This window comes from Zalophus californianus, chromosome 11, assembly GCF_009762305.2.
Source record: "Zalophus californianus isolate mZalCal1 chromosome 11, mZalCal1.pri.v2, whole genome shotgun sequence".
Lineage (NCBI taxonomy): Eukaryota > Metazoa > Chordata > Mammalia > Carnivora > Otariidae > Zalophus > Zalophus californianus.
Window position 1 is genome coordinate 16,404,185 of NC_045605.1, and position 19,153 is coordinate 16,423,337.

The window sequence follows — 19,153 nt, forward strand, 5'->3', positions numbered from 1 at the left end:
TCTGGGGTAGGTCACCCCCGTCGCCAGCCCCCAGTTCCTCATCTGTGAAGACGCGGTCGCCTCGAAGTGCTTCCAGACCCGGCGATCGGTGTGTCCTTGCTGGCTGGCATTCTCCCTCGTATTGTTAGGCATGTGGCACTGGTGGATGGTCGAATTGTCCGTGACTGGCTCTTCCAAGCCATGCTGTAGAGAAATGCTAAACATGGAGCGTTGCAAAGCCTAGTACTTGGTAGAGACTGACAAACTGCCCTCCAGTTGGGGCCGTCCCAGTTTACACCCTCACCAGCAAGTGCATGAGAGGCCCGTTTTCCCACATTCCTGCTGCATCAGTCGGGGTTCTCTAGAGAAAGAGAAACAATTAGGATACACACAGATTTATAGTAAGGAGTTAGTTCACGTGATTGTGGGGCCTAGAAAGTCCAAAATGCTGGCAGCTTAGGCAAAAGTGGATGTTGCCGTCCTGAGTCTGAAATCTGCAGGGCAGGTCAGTTGTCTGGAAATTCAGACAGGATTTCTGTTACAGTCTTGAAGCAAAATTCCTTCTTGGGGGAACCTCTTTTTGCTCTCAAGGTCTTCAACTGATTGGATGAGGCCCGCCCACATTATCAAGGGCAATCTCTCTAAAGCCAACTGATTGTAGATGTTAATCACATCCACAAAAATACCTTCACAGCAGCATCTGGACTCGTGTTAGACCAAACAACTGGGCACCGTGGCCTAGTCAAACTGACGTGTGAAATGAACCATCACACCTGCTATCACTTGATCTTAGTGTACGGTGTTGGCCATTTTGACCTTGAGAAACGTTAAATAAAGCATTCTGGGGTTTCCTCTCAGATCTCAACTATTGACTAAAGCCAGGTAACAGGTAGCTCTGCTGGTTGTTCCGGTTTGCGCCCCCCCCCCCATTCATTCCCTACATTCCTCTGCTCTGCTCTGCTCTGCGCCCCAGGACACCAACCTGTGGATGGCCTCACCTGGGCCCCTTTACCTCGGGCTCAGCCAGTGAGAAGCACCAGAGATCAGAGGGCAGGACGAGAGGAATTTCCAGGCATATATCCCTGCTCCTTGCTGCTTCTGGACCACACCTCTGTGCTGGCTTCTTTCCTCCAAGCTCCAGACCTCCTTGGGCTCCTAGACCACGATTTCCTCCTCCTGCCTCTTCAGCCCCAGCCTCTCGGCGTCCCGACTCCCTGGTTCCCTTAATCCTGCTCGCGCCTCCGTGAATCAGCAGCACCTGCATTAAAGGCGTTCCTCGTGTTGCGCTGATTCTGTTTCCCCGCAGAGACCCTGACTGCTCAGACGGCAGTCCAGGCTGGGGACCCAGAAGAATGGACAGTGGGAAGGAAGAAAGCAAAAGGGAGGTGAAGGAAAACACAGGCTCACGTGGCAGGGACTCAGTGCATCCCTTCTCCTTGGAGAAGAGCCTGGCCTCGGCGGGGAGTGGGGTTCAGATGGAGCGAGGGACTGAAGGAGCATCACAAACCGCCTCAGAGCCCAGGCCTGGCGGGTGTGGTGTCCACCTCCCCCGCGGTGCCCCGCTGCCCGCCTCGGCCGTGGCTCCGGCTATGGGTCGGGCTGAGGGAGTGTCCTGACTCCTGAGCAGGGAGAGGTGGGAGGAGGGGCCGCTCCATTCGTGGCTCCCCTTCTCCTGTGTCATGGGAAGCGGGCACAGACCACCGCATCTCTGCTGGGCCTGCATGCCCACAGGCCTTTCCCGATCCCCTCCTGCCGTGATGGTGCGGGAGGTGCCCCCCTCTCCCCAGACCCCAGGGCTCCGAATGCCAGCCCTCCCCCACTCCTCCCTGGGGAAACTGTCCCCTCGCTCTCTCCCACTTCTCCTTCCTGCCTTCTTCCCATCAGCCCTGAGAGGATTTAAATCTTTCCCACCTCCAAAACAGAATAACACCTCATCCCCAGGTCCCTCTCCTCCTCTGCCCCATTCCTCCGTGTGTCTTCAGTCATGCTTCTTGCCAACATCCTCTTCCTCAGCAATTCCCAACTTTGCTGCCTCGACCCAAGGCTGTGCTGCAATCCGCAGTAGCAAGATGTCTGTTCCCGACACCGGTGAACTACTCCCACTCACTCAGGCCCTCCCTCCCCCGGGCTTTCCCGCTTCTGGCGCTCTGTGACGTCGCCTCCGTTGCTTCAGGGACTCCGGTGTCCCACTCACCTGCCGGCCTTCGCTGGTACTGCTGACACCCGCTCCCACTTCCTTCCCCTCTGCTGGGGGTCCCAGCTCGGAAGCTGGTCCTCGAAGAAGCTCTTCCTGGTGCCCACCCCCAGATTTCGGTAGGTCATGCTCCATAGCAGGCCCCCATAGCACCCCTCCATTTTTCAGTTAGAGGACATGCTCCAGTATCAGGGACTTGCCTTCCCTGTTTCCCGCTCCGTGAGCATCACCAGACTGTGAGCTTCCTGAGGACAGCGTCGCTGTCCGGTCTCCATTATGTTTCCGGCCCCTAGCTTAACACACAGCGCCGGTGGGTACTCACTACACTCTCTGAATGGATGAGTGGGGGAATGGCCGCTGACCTCCTATGTGTCGGGGTGTAGCTCAGAAGCCCCGGAGGGCACTGTGGGAGGTAGGACATTTTAACCAGCAGAGCTGTCCAGCGACAGGATGGCCACCAGACAAGGCCAGGACTCCTGTCACAGCACTGATTGGGCTAAGGCTGGCTGACTCAAACTGGGGTTCCACGGCAAAGTCTGGCATTTGATGGGGAGCGCAGGCCAAAGATCCAACAGCACTCTGAAAGCAAGGTTCCATATCTCTGCCATGCCTGGCACTGGGGCCCTCACCCGTAAGTCCCCCAGCTACGGAGGGGACACTCAGGGCACCACAGCGGTGAGATGTCTCCAGTCTTGCACGTGAGGATGCTCGCGCCGAGGGCACACGCCCCCGATCACCGCAAGAGGGCGCGCTGGCCTTAGACTTGCCCCGAGCAAGCGGGTGGACCTGGAGCCTTACCTGTTCTGAAGTAGATCCCGAGAGTCCGGAAAGGACTGAGGCAGGGTTCTGCTGAAGGTGTCATCAGAGTGGCCAGACCCAGGCCCAATGCAGTCCCCGAGACCAAAAAATCTCATTGGAAGACAGTTGTTGTGCTGTTTTAAAATCAAATCTGTAGGGCGCCTGGGTGGCTCAGTTGGTTAAGTGACTGCCTTCGGCTCAGGTCATGATTTCAGTGGGCTTCTCCCTCTGACCCTCCCCCCTCTCATGTGCTCTCTCTCTCTCTCTCTCTCTCATTCTCTCTCTCAAATAAAATAAATAAAGTCTTAAAAAAAATCAAATCTGTATCATTACTTTTTTTCAGAATGTTCAAGTGCAAGTGAGCAGTGAGTTTGTGTGTACTCCTCCCTCTAGAGGTGAGCGAGGGGTTGGTATTGGGGGGGGGGTGCGTGTCCAGGGTTGGGGACTCAACATTAGGGACATCAGGGACCCGGAATAGCTCAGTGTCCTGACTCCCTTGTCCTCTCTGGTCCACTCCCCAGAAACAGTGGCTTTATCCTGGTTCCCAGAGCACCTCTCACTTTGTCACCTGACGCTAACCCCCTACCCCCATTCTGCAATACTCCTCCTGGCAATGGAGCCATCAGATTGCCTCTGAGGTGTGATTTTAAAAGAGGCTTGCAAGTTCTTCTTGGCCTCTTCTTTCCTTCCATCTGCTCTTTTGGGAAGCCTGAGCTGGGATCCATTCCTTTCCCTGTGGTTGCCCCAAGGCAGGGAGCTGACCCCAAACCCATATCCCCACGCTCTGGGCCCTACAGCCCATCTGGCAGACAGAAGGAGCTAGAAGGGACTTGTTGTTTGGTGGCCTTCCAGGATGCCTCCCTCCCCACCCTTCTCCCAACCCTGACAACTCAATCCAGCTGACATGACAGGAAATGAGAGTGAGCAACAGGGCCCACAGCCAAAAAGGCCACTTCTCTTTGCCGAGGCGCAGAACAGGGCCAGGGGCCCACCTCCCTCCCCTAAGCACCTTCTCTCAACGGGAGATAGTGCAACCAGCAGTGTGTTTGAAAGGGGAGGCTGGTTCCTGGAGGCTTCTGTCCTTGAAGCAAAAGAAGCTGAGGGCCTGCTCAGGTAGAAATGGGGCCTCGGGAGCTAGTGACTTCCAAGGGGATCAGATGTCACCCCAGGAAGACCAGGAGGACCTGGAGCAGAGTCAGAGTTGATCACAGTTTGGGGACTACAGTATCCTGGAGTAAGGTTTTGGCTACTCTCTGAAAAAGTCCTCCAGCTGTTGAGAAAGGGTGGGGGTAAGGGAAGCAGGGAGTGCTCATTTGCATTTCATTTGCATAGGCCTCTTTTGATGTCCAAAGGCAATGAAATTTCCCGTCCTTGTTTCTTTTTCCCTTTCTTTCCTCTGTTCCTTTTCTAACCTCCAGGCAACCTCCTATCTCTTCTCTTTCCCACAGCTTTTCTTCTCCCAGGCCAAACAGAGAACAGGGATTATTAGGCCCAGGGTTTGGCACCTTCCCCGGGATCTCCCATCTGCCCAGAACTCAAAAAGCTGGTTTCATGGAGATTCTGAGTTCTGGGAAAGAGGGAGGGATAAAGAGGTCTTTTGCACTCCCGTTCAGTGCATCTAATTGAAATGGTCATCAAGCAAGTCAGAGGGGGAAGGAATAGAGATTGTCCAGCTTTGCCCATTGCCCCATATTTGCATGCCACTAACACACCCGACCGGCTAAGACTCTGGAAGAGCATATGAAGGAGGAGCAGGGAGAACAGAAAGGTCTCTGCTCTGATGTGACTTATATCCACTTGCCCCGGGAGGCAAGTTCCTCCCCCTGTGGACCTGGGTTCCTCTTATGAATGATAGTCTAGATTCCTTCCACCTCGAGTGACATGATCACAGAAGAGAAGGGGAGACTCCAGCATAGGCACTGGAGGGTAGGATTAAAAGCACCAGCTTTAGGGACACCTGGGTGGCTCAGTGGGTTAAGCGTCTGCCTTCCGCTCAGGTCATGATCCCAGGGCCTGGGATGGAGCCCCACGTTGAGCTCCCTGCTCCACGGGGAGCCTGCTTCTCTCTCTCTCCCACTCCCCGCTTGTGCTCTGTCTTACTATAACTCTGTCGCTGTCTCTGGCTCTCTCTTTCAAATAAATAAAATCTTTAAAAATAAGAAAGAAATAAATAAAAGCTCCAGCTTTGGAGTCTGGCAGACCTGTTCTAACTCCTAACTCTGCCATCTACTAGTTGCATTAACCTCCCTGAACCTCGTCTATAAAAGGAGTCTCAAAATTGTATCTTCCTTCTAAAGGTGTGCTGAGTAAATAAGAAGGTACATGCCCAGCATGTAGCACCTCTCTTTGGCAGATAGGAAGCACTCAATATTTATTGAATGAATGAGTCCAGGGATGAAGGTGAGGTAATGTCTGTCACCCTCTCCCCACCCCCACCCCCTCACCCTCCCATCCTCCCACCCCCTGTCTGGAATCCAAAGCTGTGCTTCCAACTGTGAACCTTCAAGGTCCCACCTCTGCTCAGTGGTTCGCCATCCCCAAGAGCTCTGCCCCCACCTCATCCCCAGGGCCCCAGAATCCTAGCCTGCTGGAACTAGAAGGCCCTTGGGAACCATTAGTCACATGCCACCACCCCCTCCCCAATCCCGGGCTTCTGGAAAACCAAAGCCCAGAGAAGAAAGGTAACTGCACATGAAACGAGAAACAGCAGGTCCCAGATATGGTGGTCAGAGAATCAGACCCTCGGTGTACACAGCCACACGGATGCTATGCAAATTGACATATGGAAATCATGAGCATACGGGGGTACATAAGCTGTGTGCAGGCATTTTTCTAGCATGATGGTAGGCGAAATACAGTTGTAGATAAGAAAGGTACCTCAGGGAAGGAGCCAGACCTGGAGTGGAGGAAGGAAGGGAAGGAGGGAGAAGGGGGTGGGAGGAAGGGACAGGGTAGAGGTGTCCTGAGAGGTATCCCTGGGTTCCGGGGGCCTCCAAGAAGCCTTTACTGATCATTTCCTCCCCCAGCCAAAGAATCAGGAAGAAAGTCCTCTTCCCTCTTGCCAAGAGTGGGAAGAAGAGTTGATGTGACTGGCGGAGGGTGGTTCGTATGAACCCGAACAGGGACTTACTGGGCACTTCCTACTCCTCCACGGCCTCTGTGGCACCCACTGAGCCCTCCCCCAAAGCCTGGGTGTCCCGGCACTGAGGACAGGCAGCCAATTAGTTAACGACCGGGAGGCAGGGTAAGAAAAGTCCCATGGAAGCCACCACAAGGGCTACCAAGCACACTGAAGCGTTATGCTAATCTAGTAAAAGATCAGATCATTTCCAACGCCAGAAAGGAGGTGGCGTTTGAACTGTGCAGAGGGAGTAACGTGCAGTGTTTCAGAACAGGAGCCTTGGTACTTCCTGGCTGTGCAACACCGGGCAAGTTCCACTCTCTAAGCCTCATTTTACCCACCTGTTAAGTGGGAATAATAGGAGTCCCATTTATGAGTTGTTATGAGGACTAGACAAGATCGGAAGCCTTTAAAGTGTTGGTTAGCACAGTGCCTGGCACAGAGCGAGAGCTCAATAAATGCTGGATATTATAATAGGGATCATTGGGGGTGGGGGGTGGGTAATGTGTCAGATGGAAAGAACACCCGTAAACACGGCAGAGAGGCAGAAAAGCTCAGGACCTGTTCTGTGAGCCGGAAAGAGTCCTTGAGACTAAGATGAAGGTAGGAACACCTGTCTGGAAGGAGGGGGCAAGGTCCTGTGCTCGTGTCAGCCCAAGGCTCTCTGGGCTTACAGACAGGTAAGCCCTTGGCCTTGGCACCACTTCCTGGGACCTAAAGAATGGAGGAGAAGAGTGGGGGGAGCTTAGATGATGAGTCTATGATGGATGCTACTAAGAGCACTGGAGTGGGAGTCCAGAGACCTGATTGAGTCGGGCTCCATCGCTAGGAAATGGTATGCCTTTGGCGAGTCCCTTCCCACCTGTGTAGATGAGGCAGGTGGCTGTCCCCACAATCCCTGACCTTGGTAAATAATTTTCACATCATCTTCTCATAGAAACTCAGAGCTACCTGGGACCTGGAAGACAGGCAGGGGACAATGTCATCACCGGAAAACGGGATAATAAGCTGGGCCCCATCTAGCTCCCAGGATGTTGTGAGCACGTTGGGGGGGAGCGGGGGGCTAGGTGAGTTTGGCCACCTGCTAAACTGCATATAGATAGATGCCAGTCGTGATGAGCACCCGCCCGTTTTACAGATGAGTAAACTGAGTGCAGGAAGGTGAAAAGCCTTGGCTCTTGTCACCCAGCTGGTAAGTGGTGGAGAGAGAGGACTCCAAAGCCAGATTTTTTTCCAGAACACCCCCACGGCTTTTCTAAACGCTCTAGACTCCTTGCAGCGCTTACCCTTTGAGAGTCTGTCCAGGCAGCAGCTCAGGCCCTGGCTGGAGAATCCATCAGGGGTTCCTAAAAAGGGCGAGCTGGACCAGGAGTCTGGGTGGCTGTGGGCGCCCTAGGGAGAGGCTGCCCGGCCAGGTTAGAGCGGACAGGTGTTCCGCAGGGTGGGGACCCGCCCCAGCAGCAGCAGCCCCTGTCCCCCTCCCCAGGTCCCCAGCTCCCCGTATGCAAATCGGTGGTTTGCATGGGCCCGGGGCCAGGTGCGGGGGCCCTGCCAGGGGGGCGTGGCCGGCGGCCCCCGCCCCGCGCCGCGCCGCGTGCTCACCTGGGGAGTGTGGCAATCCTGGCCGTGCCGAGCGCTGCCCGGGCGGGAGCAGCGGAGCGCGCGACAGCGGCGGCGACGGCCCCGGCAGCGGCGTCCACGGCGGCGGCGGCGGCGGCCGGGGGCGGGAGGAAGGAGACCCTGGCTTCCCAGGGGGCCCGGCTGGGGCAGTCGCGAGGGGCCTGGGGGGGCGCTGGCTTTGGCCCCGCCTGGGGCAGGATGGTGAATCTGGAGCCCATGCACACAGGTGAGGGGCGGAGGGAGTGAGCGCTGACAGGTGTCAGAGAAGGGGCGAAGGGGCGAAGGAGAGGGGCACCGTTCTTGGGGGGGCGGGTGTCCGCTTCCCCAGCGACCAGGAGAGGGCAGTGTGGGTAGCGGGTCACCCAGGGGCGGGCGGCGTGGGTAGGTGAATGTTGGGGGACCCTGGAAAAGAATGGAGGTGGGGACTACGGGGGTAAGGGGTGGGAGGGCTTCTGAAGCCTCCAATCTGGAGAGTGGCAGATGTGTGGGACTTGGGCATGCTGAGCTGTTGTAGTCTGGCTGAAGTTGTTCTGTTCACTGATCGCAGAAGGGTGGTTCACTCACTCAGCCAGGGGTGTGGACCTGGGAGTGCACAAGTGAGGAAAATACTTGTATCCACATGTTCCGTGTTTTGTGTCTCGGTCCTTTATGTGAAGTGGAGGCAGAGTGGGCATTTGTAAGGTCTGGTGGGGGGGGGCGCTAGGAGAAGGGAGTGGGGCCTGGCAATTACAGAGACACACCTGGGGCAGGTGCGATGTATTGATTAGGGCTTGTGGAAACATGTGTCCCTGTGTATCAAGAGATGAGTCTACTGTCCTCGTGTGTGTGGGGGGGAAGGTGGAGCAGACCCCACGTGTGATGGGGTGCCTACCCACAGGCTCTGTGGATACTGGTGGTACTATAGATGCCTCCATTTCTGTGTCTCAGAGGGTCTGGTGAGAGGTCCTCCCTCTGTTCCATGGATTCAGATACCAAGCCCCCCTTTCTTCAGGGGAAGGAAGCTAGGAGATGCAAATGCTTTTCCAGGAGTCACTTTCCCCTATGTGAATGGTGTGTGGGCATGGCGTGAACCGAGGCCCCTCCACTCACCCTGCTGATCCATCCTTCCACAGATGGGCTGGGGCAGGTGCTGGTGATCCTGAATGGTCGCGTTTGATGTTAGGGTGGGCCTTCCAGAGGTCTGAGGGTTTGAGTGGAGAACAGACTCAAGGTGTAGAAGGCTAAAACTGATTTGGCCATTTCAAAGCAGCAGTTTGCCTCTCACAGAGGGAGGGCGGCACCACATAACTTTTATTTAGGATTTCAGGGCTGTCGATGGGAACTGTGTACCTGCTCTCCTTTCTGGAGGAGTAGGGAGGAAGAGTGAGGAGAGGCAATTTTCCAGACCCACCCCAAGGAACAGAGCAGTCTGGAGGCTTTGGCCCTTCCTGGGTCCCACCAATCCTGAAAACAGGCAGCAGCAGGTGCATGAGGAGACCCAGGGTCCCCAGTTCCCCAAACATGGTCCTGGCAGGGCTGAATGAAAGTCAGGCTCACAGAGAGATCTTGACTCTGCGTGGATCCCCAGTTGCCAGGACATGCCAGAGAGGGCCAGGTGAGGCCAAAGAAAGCATCCAGCTGTGTGTCATCCAATATCTGGAGAAAGTCTGTTTCCAGACCCTGTGGCACCAACATGGAGCTGGGCATTCCTGGGGGCTTGTTCCCCTGCTCTCCCCACTTCACTTCCCATCAAGAAGGCCTAGGCTGGAATGGGAGCAAGACCTCAGAAAGGTGGGCCCTCAGTGGGAAGTTCTTTAGGGACAAGATCAGAGACTTCCTAGGGGTTTTCCACTTCATTGTCTCCTGGAGGCTCCTGGCTCTAGGGGAAGTGGGAGGAGGTGGGACAGCAGGGACCCAGCAGGGAAATGCCTAGGGGCTAAGAAGATCTGGCAGAGAGGAGAGCTTTGAGAGGGCCAAGCCCCCCCCACACACCCTAGCCTCGGAGGAAGCTCCAGGCTGACGCCTCCCTCACCATCTCCTCGTTCCAAATGCAAAAGGGGAGATCGAGCTAAACCCAAGATACGGTTCCCATCTACCTTGGGTGGGTTGCCTGACTCAGTGGTTTACATTTACCTCCTGCCCCTCCCCAGCCCACTTCTTTAGTCTGCCTGTACCACCACCCTGAGAGCGCTCTCAGTCTCAGCCCCTCAGTGGTGTCTGGTTCCCCTTTAGTGGCACCTCAGAGGGATCTCTCAGCTTGGGACTTTCTGTGGATCTCTCTGACTGGGTCTCCATATGAGGGTTCTCCTTGCTGGGTCTTCTCGGGCTTTTCAGTCTGAGGTCATCCTGTGGGGTCTTTCAGTGTGGGCCCTGCAGTGGAGGGTCCCTCTGTGGAGTGTCTCATTACAGGTCCCTCTCTAGGGTCTCTCAGTCCAGGATCCTCTTGGTGGAAATTTGGTCTCTTCTGAGTCTTACCTCCCCCCACCCCACCCCACCCCCCACAGTAATTCTGTGTCTTGCTGTTTCTTCACAAACAGCACTTTCTCTGTGAATTTCCAGTCCTGGGCCCTTGGGAACTCCTCCTCAACTGATTTTACTGGAACAGTTTGGGTGAGGAAAAGAGCACACAAAATAGGGCACAGGCTCGCACCAGGTCCCGCACTCAGGTCCACTAGCTCTGTGGCCCCCGAGTCGGCCCATCTTTCCACTTCGATGACCTGGGTGCAAGCCATGATTCAGGTCGGCCTGGGGTCTGGGCGCTTTGTACTTTATAGAGCATTTCTCTCCAGGAGCATGAACACCTGAGCAGGCATGAGGTCACCAGACACAGGGGCACCCCAGCCAAGGTGTGGGGGGGGCCTCCCTACTTCCCGGGTCAAAAACAGGCAAAGGGGTAGACAAGAGTCAGACAGACAGCTGGGGAGGGAAAGAAACAGAGGAAAACAGTGGGAAACTGGCCGGTGGGGAACACCTGGTTGGCCCCAGGGCAGCTCTTTTTCTGTCTTTCTCCTCACAGTTGCCTATCAAGGTTGGGATCAAGTCTCACAGACTGATACCAGTTACAGCTCAGGAACACCATTTGGGTTGGAAGGTCTTATTGTGAGAGGAAGTGGCTTCATCTTAAAGAAGTGACAGAAGTCTATTCCAGGAGACAGTTGGACTCATGACTAGCTCAGAAGTAGGACTGGTGGGCCCCTTGGTTTCCTACTGGTAGAAGTGCCCCCATTGGTGAGCATATGAGGAAGAAGTCAGGAGGGAGCTCCAGTCCCTTCAGAGAGATAGAGATGGACAGTAGGAGAGAGAAGGGTAGGCTCTCTGCTTCTCCCCGCCCCCGGCCCCGGCATAGCCTGGACCTGGGGGTTCAGCACACTGCGGACACTCAGCCTGCAGCCTGGGGGAGACGCTTCCTCTCGGACTTTTGTCCTTCAGGCTCACACACACATCCTGTACACAGATGTACGAAGAGGGGCTGCTCCTGGGTCATGCCAAGGCACAGGGAGGGCAAGGTCAGCAGGTCTTGCCCCAGCTTCAGAGTGTGATGGTGCCAGTGAGGCAGATGAGGGTCTGTGTCTGGTACCTGGGATCTTACACAGAGCTGCTAGGCCTCCCCAGGGAAGGGAGTGATGGCAAGGAGCCTACTCAGTCGCCTGCCTGCCGAGATAAGAGCCGAGAAGACTAGCCCCACCCCACACCTCCCTCACTCACCCCTGGCAAGTGCTGTCGGACAGGCAAAAGGCTATGGCATCTTGGGGAGTTTCGGTGTTGGCCCATTTTTTAGGCTGAGACCCAAGAGTTCGTCCCACCCATCAGCCTCAGCCTCCTACCCACAAGAACTGGTTCTCAGTGTCTTAGCATCCTGTGGGACTCATGAAGAGCTTCTATAGATCATCCCAGCCTGCCCCGCCATTCAGGCTCCAATCCCTGTCCAATCCCAAGGAGTCACCATGTCGATCCCATAATGGGTACATCAAAGGAGAAGCTGTCCTGCAGAGTATGGGCCTTTGCCTCCTTCAAAAGTCATTTTTAGACATGATTAGGAGTACCTTTTAAGCTAATTCAAAGGCTGAGTGAGGGATGGCTTTTGGCTATATTTAAAGGCAATGCAGGGAAAGGGTGTCAGAAGGGAGTCTGGGTTACAGGCATGAAATTGTGGTTTAGCTAAACAGTTACCCTTCTTAAATGTCAGGAATTTGAAATAACTTGATTTGAGAATCTGGTCATCATCCCAGCCTTACCGCTCTTAAACCCATACTGTCCCCATGAGCTCTTCCCTCATGAAGTCAGAATTTGGAGAATGCCTATGGCTTCCCAGGTAAAAGACAAATTATGATAGCGCTGAGACAGAAAACCAAAGCTATTTCTTGTTATGGCAGAAGGGAATTAACAGAGAAGCCTAAGTATCTGTTTAGTTCATTCTTCTATTGAGAGCTTACTTTGCACCAGGAAATGAGCCAGGCGGTTTTCATTCAGTATTCTGTTTGCTCCTTAAAAGAACTCAGGAAGTATCATTATTCCCAATTTTTAATTTATTTTTAAAAAATATTTTATTTATTTATTTGACAGAAAAAGCGAGCACAAGCAGGGGAAGCAGCAGACAGAGGGAGAGAGAGAAGCAGGCTCCCCACTGAGCAGGGAGCGACCCCGGGATCATGACCTGAGCCAAAGGCAGATGCTTAACCGACTGAGCCACCCAGGAGCCCCTCATTATTCCCAATTTTTAGATGAGAAAACTGAGGTTCAAATATGTGGCCAGGGTCCCCTGATAGTTAGCCATGGCGTTGGGATTAAATCGAGGTCTGTTGGCCACCAAAACCAATGCTCTGAGGCCACTCTAGATGCTACTGAGGCCGTTTAGAAAACTGAGGGGCCAGTCTCTGCCTTTTTCCTCAGCACCGTTGAAGAATCCCTATGGGGGAAGCGGGAGCTGAGCAAATCTGTGTTAGGCCGTGCCCAGCTCCAGGGGTCGTACAGAGCAAAGCCCATTTCTCCATAGGAGCAAAAGGTAAGCAACAGCTGAAGCCCTTTGCAGATGTGTCCAGGTGACCCACACTAGTTCTGCATATTCACACATGACTGACTATACAGAAAGTTTCAAACTACAGCAGGAAGGACTTAGGTTAGGCTCAAGAAATGTCTTCCTAAATGTAGCACAGTGGGACAGGTGGTGAGGTGTGGTTGCAAGGTCTCCCCTAGTGGTCTGTGACTGTGTGGGACATGGAGCTCCAAGTATTTACCTGGGAGTCATCACTTGGGTGGGTATCAGAAATATTCCTCAAAACACAGTGGCTCCCATAGTCGCTTATTCCATCCTCTGCTTCTGGGGTGTTCTAAGAGCTGGAGAGCCTCTGAACCTCCGTCTCTGTCTTGCTTGACATGGCAGTCACCTCTCCCGCACTGCAGTCACTACACCCCCAGGGGCCATAATTTAAATCTCTGCCAGAGCCACACACATCATTGCCCTAAAAAAAAAAAAAAAAAAAAAAAAGTAGGTTTCTCCCCGCTTTTCCCGCTTTTCCCGGGGCGGAGGTCCACCCTTTTCCCTCATCCTGATCATCTCCAGACCTCAGGCGTCCTGACTGCCAACTGCCTGATTACCTGATGCAAATTAAGACTGCATGCTTAACTGGGATTGGCTGGGGAGCCGGGTATGCAAATTGCCTCACCAAGACTTTATCTGGTTTGAAAGAGTTAAAGTGCTGCCCCAGAGAAGAGGATGGGGGTGGTGGTTGGGGGGGTCAAGGCGATTTGAATAAAATATTCTTCTGTCTTTAACGGCTTCAGTATTTGGGTGGTTTAATAAGGAGAGGAGCTGAGAGAGTGAGTTAGTTCAAAGTTGCCTCTTTGCTTCTCTCTGCTGATCCTGGAGGAGACTTAGGGACCTCTTAGGTTGTGGCAGCTGTCTGTTAGGGGTAAATGTTTAATTTATTGAAATGAAGCAGGGCAGCGAGGCCGGACCAGCAGCACTAGGGGGCTGAGACCGGGCCCGGTGTAGGTATTCTCTCTCTGCAGGGCACTGACCCGCCCACCATCCCTTTCTCCCTGAGCACGTTGAAGGAGTAGGAAAGAAGGTAAGGATCCCCAGAGGAGAAAGATCTCCGGAGGGCCACACAGGAGCTAGGATTTGATCCCCAGACAGTGGACTGACCACTGAGAACCAGACAGAGAACAAGGGCAGGAATTGGGCAAGAAAGGTGAGAAGGACAAGCCTGGGTTCAAGGGTACTCTTACCTCCCAGGGTAGGGTTATTACGGGGGCGGGGGAGGGGAGAAGGATATTTCTTATGCTAACTTAAAAAATAATAATAAATCCTCCAAATCCCAAAGGCAATGAGGATTGAAAATGGGAAGCATTCTCCCGCACCTCGTCGTACCCCTCCCCTTGTTAAATTTTTACCAACTGAGCCTGGTGATTGAAGGAAGTGACAATGAATGATGCAAAAGGTGAGAGATCCCACAGTAGCGGCAGAGAAGGGGAAAAGAAAGGCTAGGGGAAGGAGGCAAGCCGGGGAGGAGGAGATTTGTGCCCTGAGCTTATGAATATTCTAATGGTTGTATGTTCGGGAATCAGGAATTTGAAAGTCTGATGGTTGTTGTAATTACACATTCATCTTTGCTGTTTAGTTAAAGCCACATATGTCATAGCAAGAAAAATTGTGACCTGTTACTAAAATCAGTTGTGTTTTCCCTGCAGATATCAAGATGAGTGGGGATGTGGCAGATTCCACGGATGCTCGCAGTGCCCTCAGCCAGGTGGAGACAGGTAAGGGTCTTCTCTTCTGGGGAATGAAACAAGAAAGCACGGGTGGGAGCGAGTTGTTGCAAATCAGCATGGAACAATGCGGTATCTTGTCTTGCTCAGTCTTTCAGCCAATCAAACCCCAAAGCTGGGTTTTAGGCAATGAAGGAATTCCCTTAGAGACATAGGATGTGACCCTGGAGGCTTTGAACAGTAGATCTTGGTCTAGAGGGGGACAAAAATCCCTGGAACTAGGCTAGGAAAGGGCCAGATCCTGAAAAACAAAATGGAAACAGGAAAGTTAGGGAGATCAACTTCTTGATGTGCCATTCCAACACCCGTGGAAGCAGCAGGCTGTGGTCCTAGCCGCTCTGACTGATGGAAAGCACTGTGTGTCTTCAGTAGATGGGGACCAAGGCCTTTTAACCCCAGATTTCTCAACAGGCCTACACAAGGAACCAGCCAAAGAGGCCCGTGCGCAAGTCTTCCTCTTCCAAATTACATGCATGTGGGTGGTAAATAGACCCAGAAAGAAAGGCTCGGTGCCTGGAAGATGACTTTGCTTTGTAAAGAAGAGAAAGAGGGCAGGAAAGAATTGAGAAGAAAGTTTCATAGCTCTCTGCTTTTAACTCCGTAGTCCAAGCTTTGCTTTGAAAGCTCCATATAATTAAAAAGAACTTAAAGAAACATGAGTATAAATTGTAACACCACCAAATAACTTTAATAGCCTTCCAACAAGACCTCAATTAGTCTTTCATCTGGATCATTAGAGATGTAGAAATTAGAAGTGGAAGAGAATCAATGTCCCCCAGAGCTAAACTCTTTTCCCAAGTCTTTCAGGTGCAGTCTAATCCCATTCTTGAGGCCTGGGTCAGGGGCAAGATAATTGGGGGTCCTGTGGAGGGCATCTTCAGGATACACTTACCATAAACTTTTCTGCCCCCCAATTTAATATTAAAACAACCCTATTGCACAGGTAGCAATACATGTTAGAGCCGTAGGTTCTGTGTTTTTCTTTGTGAGTAGGGAGAGCTGAGCTGGGAGACTCCGGGCCAGTTGCACTCATTTTTCAATTGACTTAATTGCTGAGTGTGTTTTACTGAGGGTCTGTGGAGGGGGGGGCACTTGTTCTCCCCAGTTGAGAAGAAAATTTCCTCCAACCCGAAGAACCGGAGCAAGGTTTTAAAATCAGTTCAGCTGGGGGTGCCTGGGGGGCTCAGTCGGTGAGGCATCCGACCCTTGATTTCGGCTCAGGTCTTGATCTCAGGGTTGTGGGATTGAGCCCTGCGTTGGGCCCAGCACTCAGTGTGGAGTCTGCTTGGGATACTCTCTCTCCCTCTGCCTCTGCCCCTCCCCCTGCTCACTCGCTCTCTCTCTCCATCTCAAAATAAATAAATAAAATTGTTAAAAAAAAGAAAAGAAAATCAGCTCAGCTGGAGAGGGATAGGCAGTCTCGGCTCTGACACTCTTCCCTGGAGAAGACTCAGACTCCAGAATCCACTCTCAGGAGAAGCTGGATTGCCCCTTCCTGGTAGCAGGCTGGCTGGAGCCAGTTCTGTCCACCTGGGCCAGGTCTATTACCTCAGGTGTGTGGGGACACAGCTAGGAGAGTGCCTATGTGGGAAGAAGACCACACTTAGCAGGCTGGCTGGCACGGGCGTCCTGTGACTAGTTAAGCGACCGAGTCAGGGTAACCGTGTTGGGAGTGGGAAGGAGCTACATGGAACCCTAGAAGGTGAGCCAGGAGAGAGAGCGAGTTCAGATCCTGGGTGGGGGTTAGGAAGATGAAGGTGTTAAGAGATGATCTGCTCATGTTCTGGCCTCCTATCTGGAACTCTGGGAGCTATGTATAGACTAAGTTGAAGGAGAAAGAATCCAGACATAAACTAGCACTTTGGGAATGAGTGCCATCCCAGAGCTACTCCCAGTTCCGTATGTGACCTTATCCCAGCCACTTTGCCTCCTTAGGAGGCAGGAACAGATGATCTTCGAAGGGTATGGATTTAAAATCGCAGCTTAGCTGCTCACCAGTTGTACAATCTGCTAAGTTAGTTTAGCCTTTTCTCTTCTGTAGAGGGGGCTTAATTAATGTAGCTGAGATGACGTTTAGAGCCCTTAGCACACTGCCTGACACGATGCAGCTGTGAACATCATCCCGTCTAATGACATCTTCAAGATCCTGTGATTCTGTAGTTTACAGGAGCATCGCTGCTAAGCACTTGGGGGCCCTAGGTAGCTGGGATGATGCCCTTCTCCTGTTCACTGCGGCCAAGTGGGTCAGCCCCAGAGGCTGGTTTTTCTCGTTTCCCATTCAAGAAAGGATTCTGTGTGGGTCTTCCTCAACTCCAAGGAGACCAAGAAGTCCATGCTCTGTGCTGTCTGGAACTTCTCCACCCCTAGATTGTTCACTTCTAGGGACTCAGCGCCGTGGCTGGTAGCATCCATACTTAGGTGATCATCAAATTACTGTATGTTTTTAAGGGCAAGAAAAAAGAGGTAGCTAATTAAAGTAACCAAACTTCCTGGAAAGTCATTCTGACTCATTTTTTTTTTTTTTACAGAGAAAAGCTTATTATGAGTCACAATGGTTACCAACTTGGTTAAATGGCTTCCTTTGGATTTTTAAAAGGCAGATCCCCCTTCCCAGCAGTGCGTGAATTAGGGGGTGGTTTGTCTCTGAGTTTTAAAGGAACTACAAACAAAAGGTGACCTAGAAACCCCCAGCTCCCTAAGAGCACCTTCTGTGTTGTGTGAAATCCCCAAGGGGCACAAGGGCTGGGAGCTGGGAAAGGGAAGTCATTTCCCCATCCACACAGGCTAGGACTGCGAAGGAGGGCGTTCTCAGGTCCAGACACAGATCTCCTGGCTGGCAGAGACCTGGCAGGCAGCTCATTCATTCTTCCCTTTCCTCCTGCTTATAAGGAGCTGAGGCACGGACAGAGGATGAACTAACTGCCCAAGGCCTCCGAGTGTCTTTGTGGCAGCACTAGAGTCCAGAAAAACTCCTGATCCCCTGTTCAGTCCCCCTTCCCAACACCCTTACCCCCTCCCCCCCACCCAGAGGACTGGAGCCAAGTTTCTAGATTTCTGAATCATCAGCTTTTCTATCCTTTCTTTTATGTCCCTGTTATTTTTCCTTCATTCTTGAGACTGACAACATTTTCTTTCCCTGTTCTCAACTGAGTGGTTGATAAGAATATGCAGGCTTACCCACATTTCGAAAGCCCCCGCGTCTGTAACTAACAAACCCCAAGCACTCACACAGCTAACCCTGTGACTTTTGACCACACGGGTCACAGACTAGCCTCAAACAGAGCAGAGGACAGACACGCTGGGCATGGGATAAGGGAGAGAAAGTCCAGCCACGTTCACGCAGCCTCTTCCCCGTACCTGGGCACATGGATGTGTGCCTAGGATTTCACGTGCATCATCTCATTTCATTCTTACGATCCCTGTTTTTATCAAGGAGGAAACTGTGGCAAAAGAATGAGAAACTGACTTGCCCAGGGTTGTACAGCTTTGAACCAGGAATCAAACTTGGGCCTGACTCCTCTGGATTCTTATCTTGGCTCTGCCATTACATCTCTGCCCAGATTACCAGGCAAGTGTTTCCACACCGGGACCTTTGGATTTGAGCTGGATAATCTCTGGGAGCTGAATCTTGAAAACAGCGTACACGTTCTGCTTTTCCAAATTCTCTGCCATCACTTTCCACGTCGTGCATTTGTGTAAAGGCTTCCCCAGAGCTAAGCCCTCCCTCTCTACCGCATCTCCCTCAGCCCCTCCCTAGTCCCTTTTTTCCAGTTGCCTTCTCCGTGTCCCCTTGGACACCGACAGCCTCCTTGCTCCATTTACCTCTGATCCTCCTCTCCAACACTAGCTGGTAGTCCCGTAACCAACATCCAAGGAGCACGCTAGGGTAGACCCTGGGCTCAAAAAGATGAAGAAACAGTCCATGTCCTCAAGAGGCTTTCCCTTCTATCACAGGAATTCATGGCGGAAGGGATGACAGTGCCACTTGTGTCTAAAAGAGCACATTCAAACACCCAATGCATTTGGCCTTTCCAACAGTTCGGTGTGGGTAGATGGTATCATCCCACTTTGAAGATGAGGGATTTGAGGCTGATTTTCCCAAGATCCCACACCTAGCAAATGATAGAGTTAAACCTGCGTCTTTCTAGTGACTTTCTGCCCAAAGATGGTGGTGGGAAAACTGGGGACCAACACAGGAGCCAGTGATAGAGGACACAGGAGACTGGTAGCACCAGGAGAGGTCCCAAGATTAGGGAGGGGGCACCGGCCAACAGGGCTGGAGGGAAACCGAACCCCTGGAAGGTGGGTTGAATTAGTCCAAGAGGCGGAAGCCTTATCTGGGGCCAAAACATGCTTCCTGGGGAAAAGCAGGAACTCTGGTGAAATGGGGAGGGTGAGAATCTAACCTCAGAGGGAATTTTCTCCTTCTGGCTCCATCCTGAGCCAGCCTCAGTAAGGCACCAGTCTCCCCCCGCCCCCAACCCTTTGACGGGACACTGGGGTGACATTGCAAACCGAGATGATAGTAGAGCAAATTCCTTGGCACCCTTGTCCTGCTCAGAGATATGGGAAGGAAGAATTCTGTGAGGAGAGCCAGGGGAGGACAGGGAGCTAGAGATGAGGGAGGGGCTGAGCTTTGTCGGTTGTCCATTCCTGCAGCTCCTCTCCACCCTCAGTTGTCCCGTCAGTGGGGC

General features: G+C 52.8%; 1 protein-coding gene across 5 annotated transcripts in view; it reads left to right on the plus strand.

Annotated features, from left to right (window-relative positions):
- Nucleotides 1-7,830: 7,830 nt before the first annotated feature.
- Nucleotides 7,831-19,153, plus strand: part of POU2F3 (POU class 2 homeobox 3) — a 74,001-nt gene continuing 62,678 nt past the window's right edge. For 2 of the 5 annotated variants that reach the window (XM_027579932.2, XM_027579934.2), the window contains exons 1-2: nucleotides 7,831-7,938; nucleotides 14,382-14,450. In XM_027579932.2, the coding sequence (XP_027435733.1) occupies nucleotides 7,911-7,938; nucleotides 14,382-14,450 (97 nt within the window). In that variant the 5' untranslated portion in view covers nucleotides 7,831-7,910. Of the gene's footprint in view, nucleotides 7,939-13,591; nucleotides 13,760-14,028; nucleotides 14,132-14,381; nucleotides 14,451-19,153 lie in introns of those variants that run through there. The other 3 variants (XM_027579935.2, XM_027579936.2, XM_027579933.2) reach the window with 3 other exon arrangements.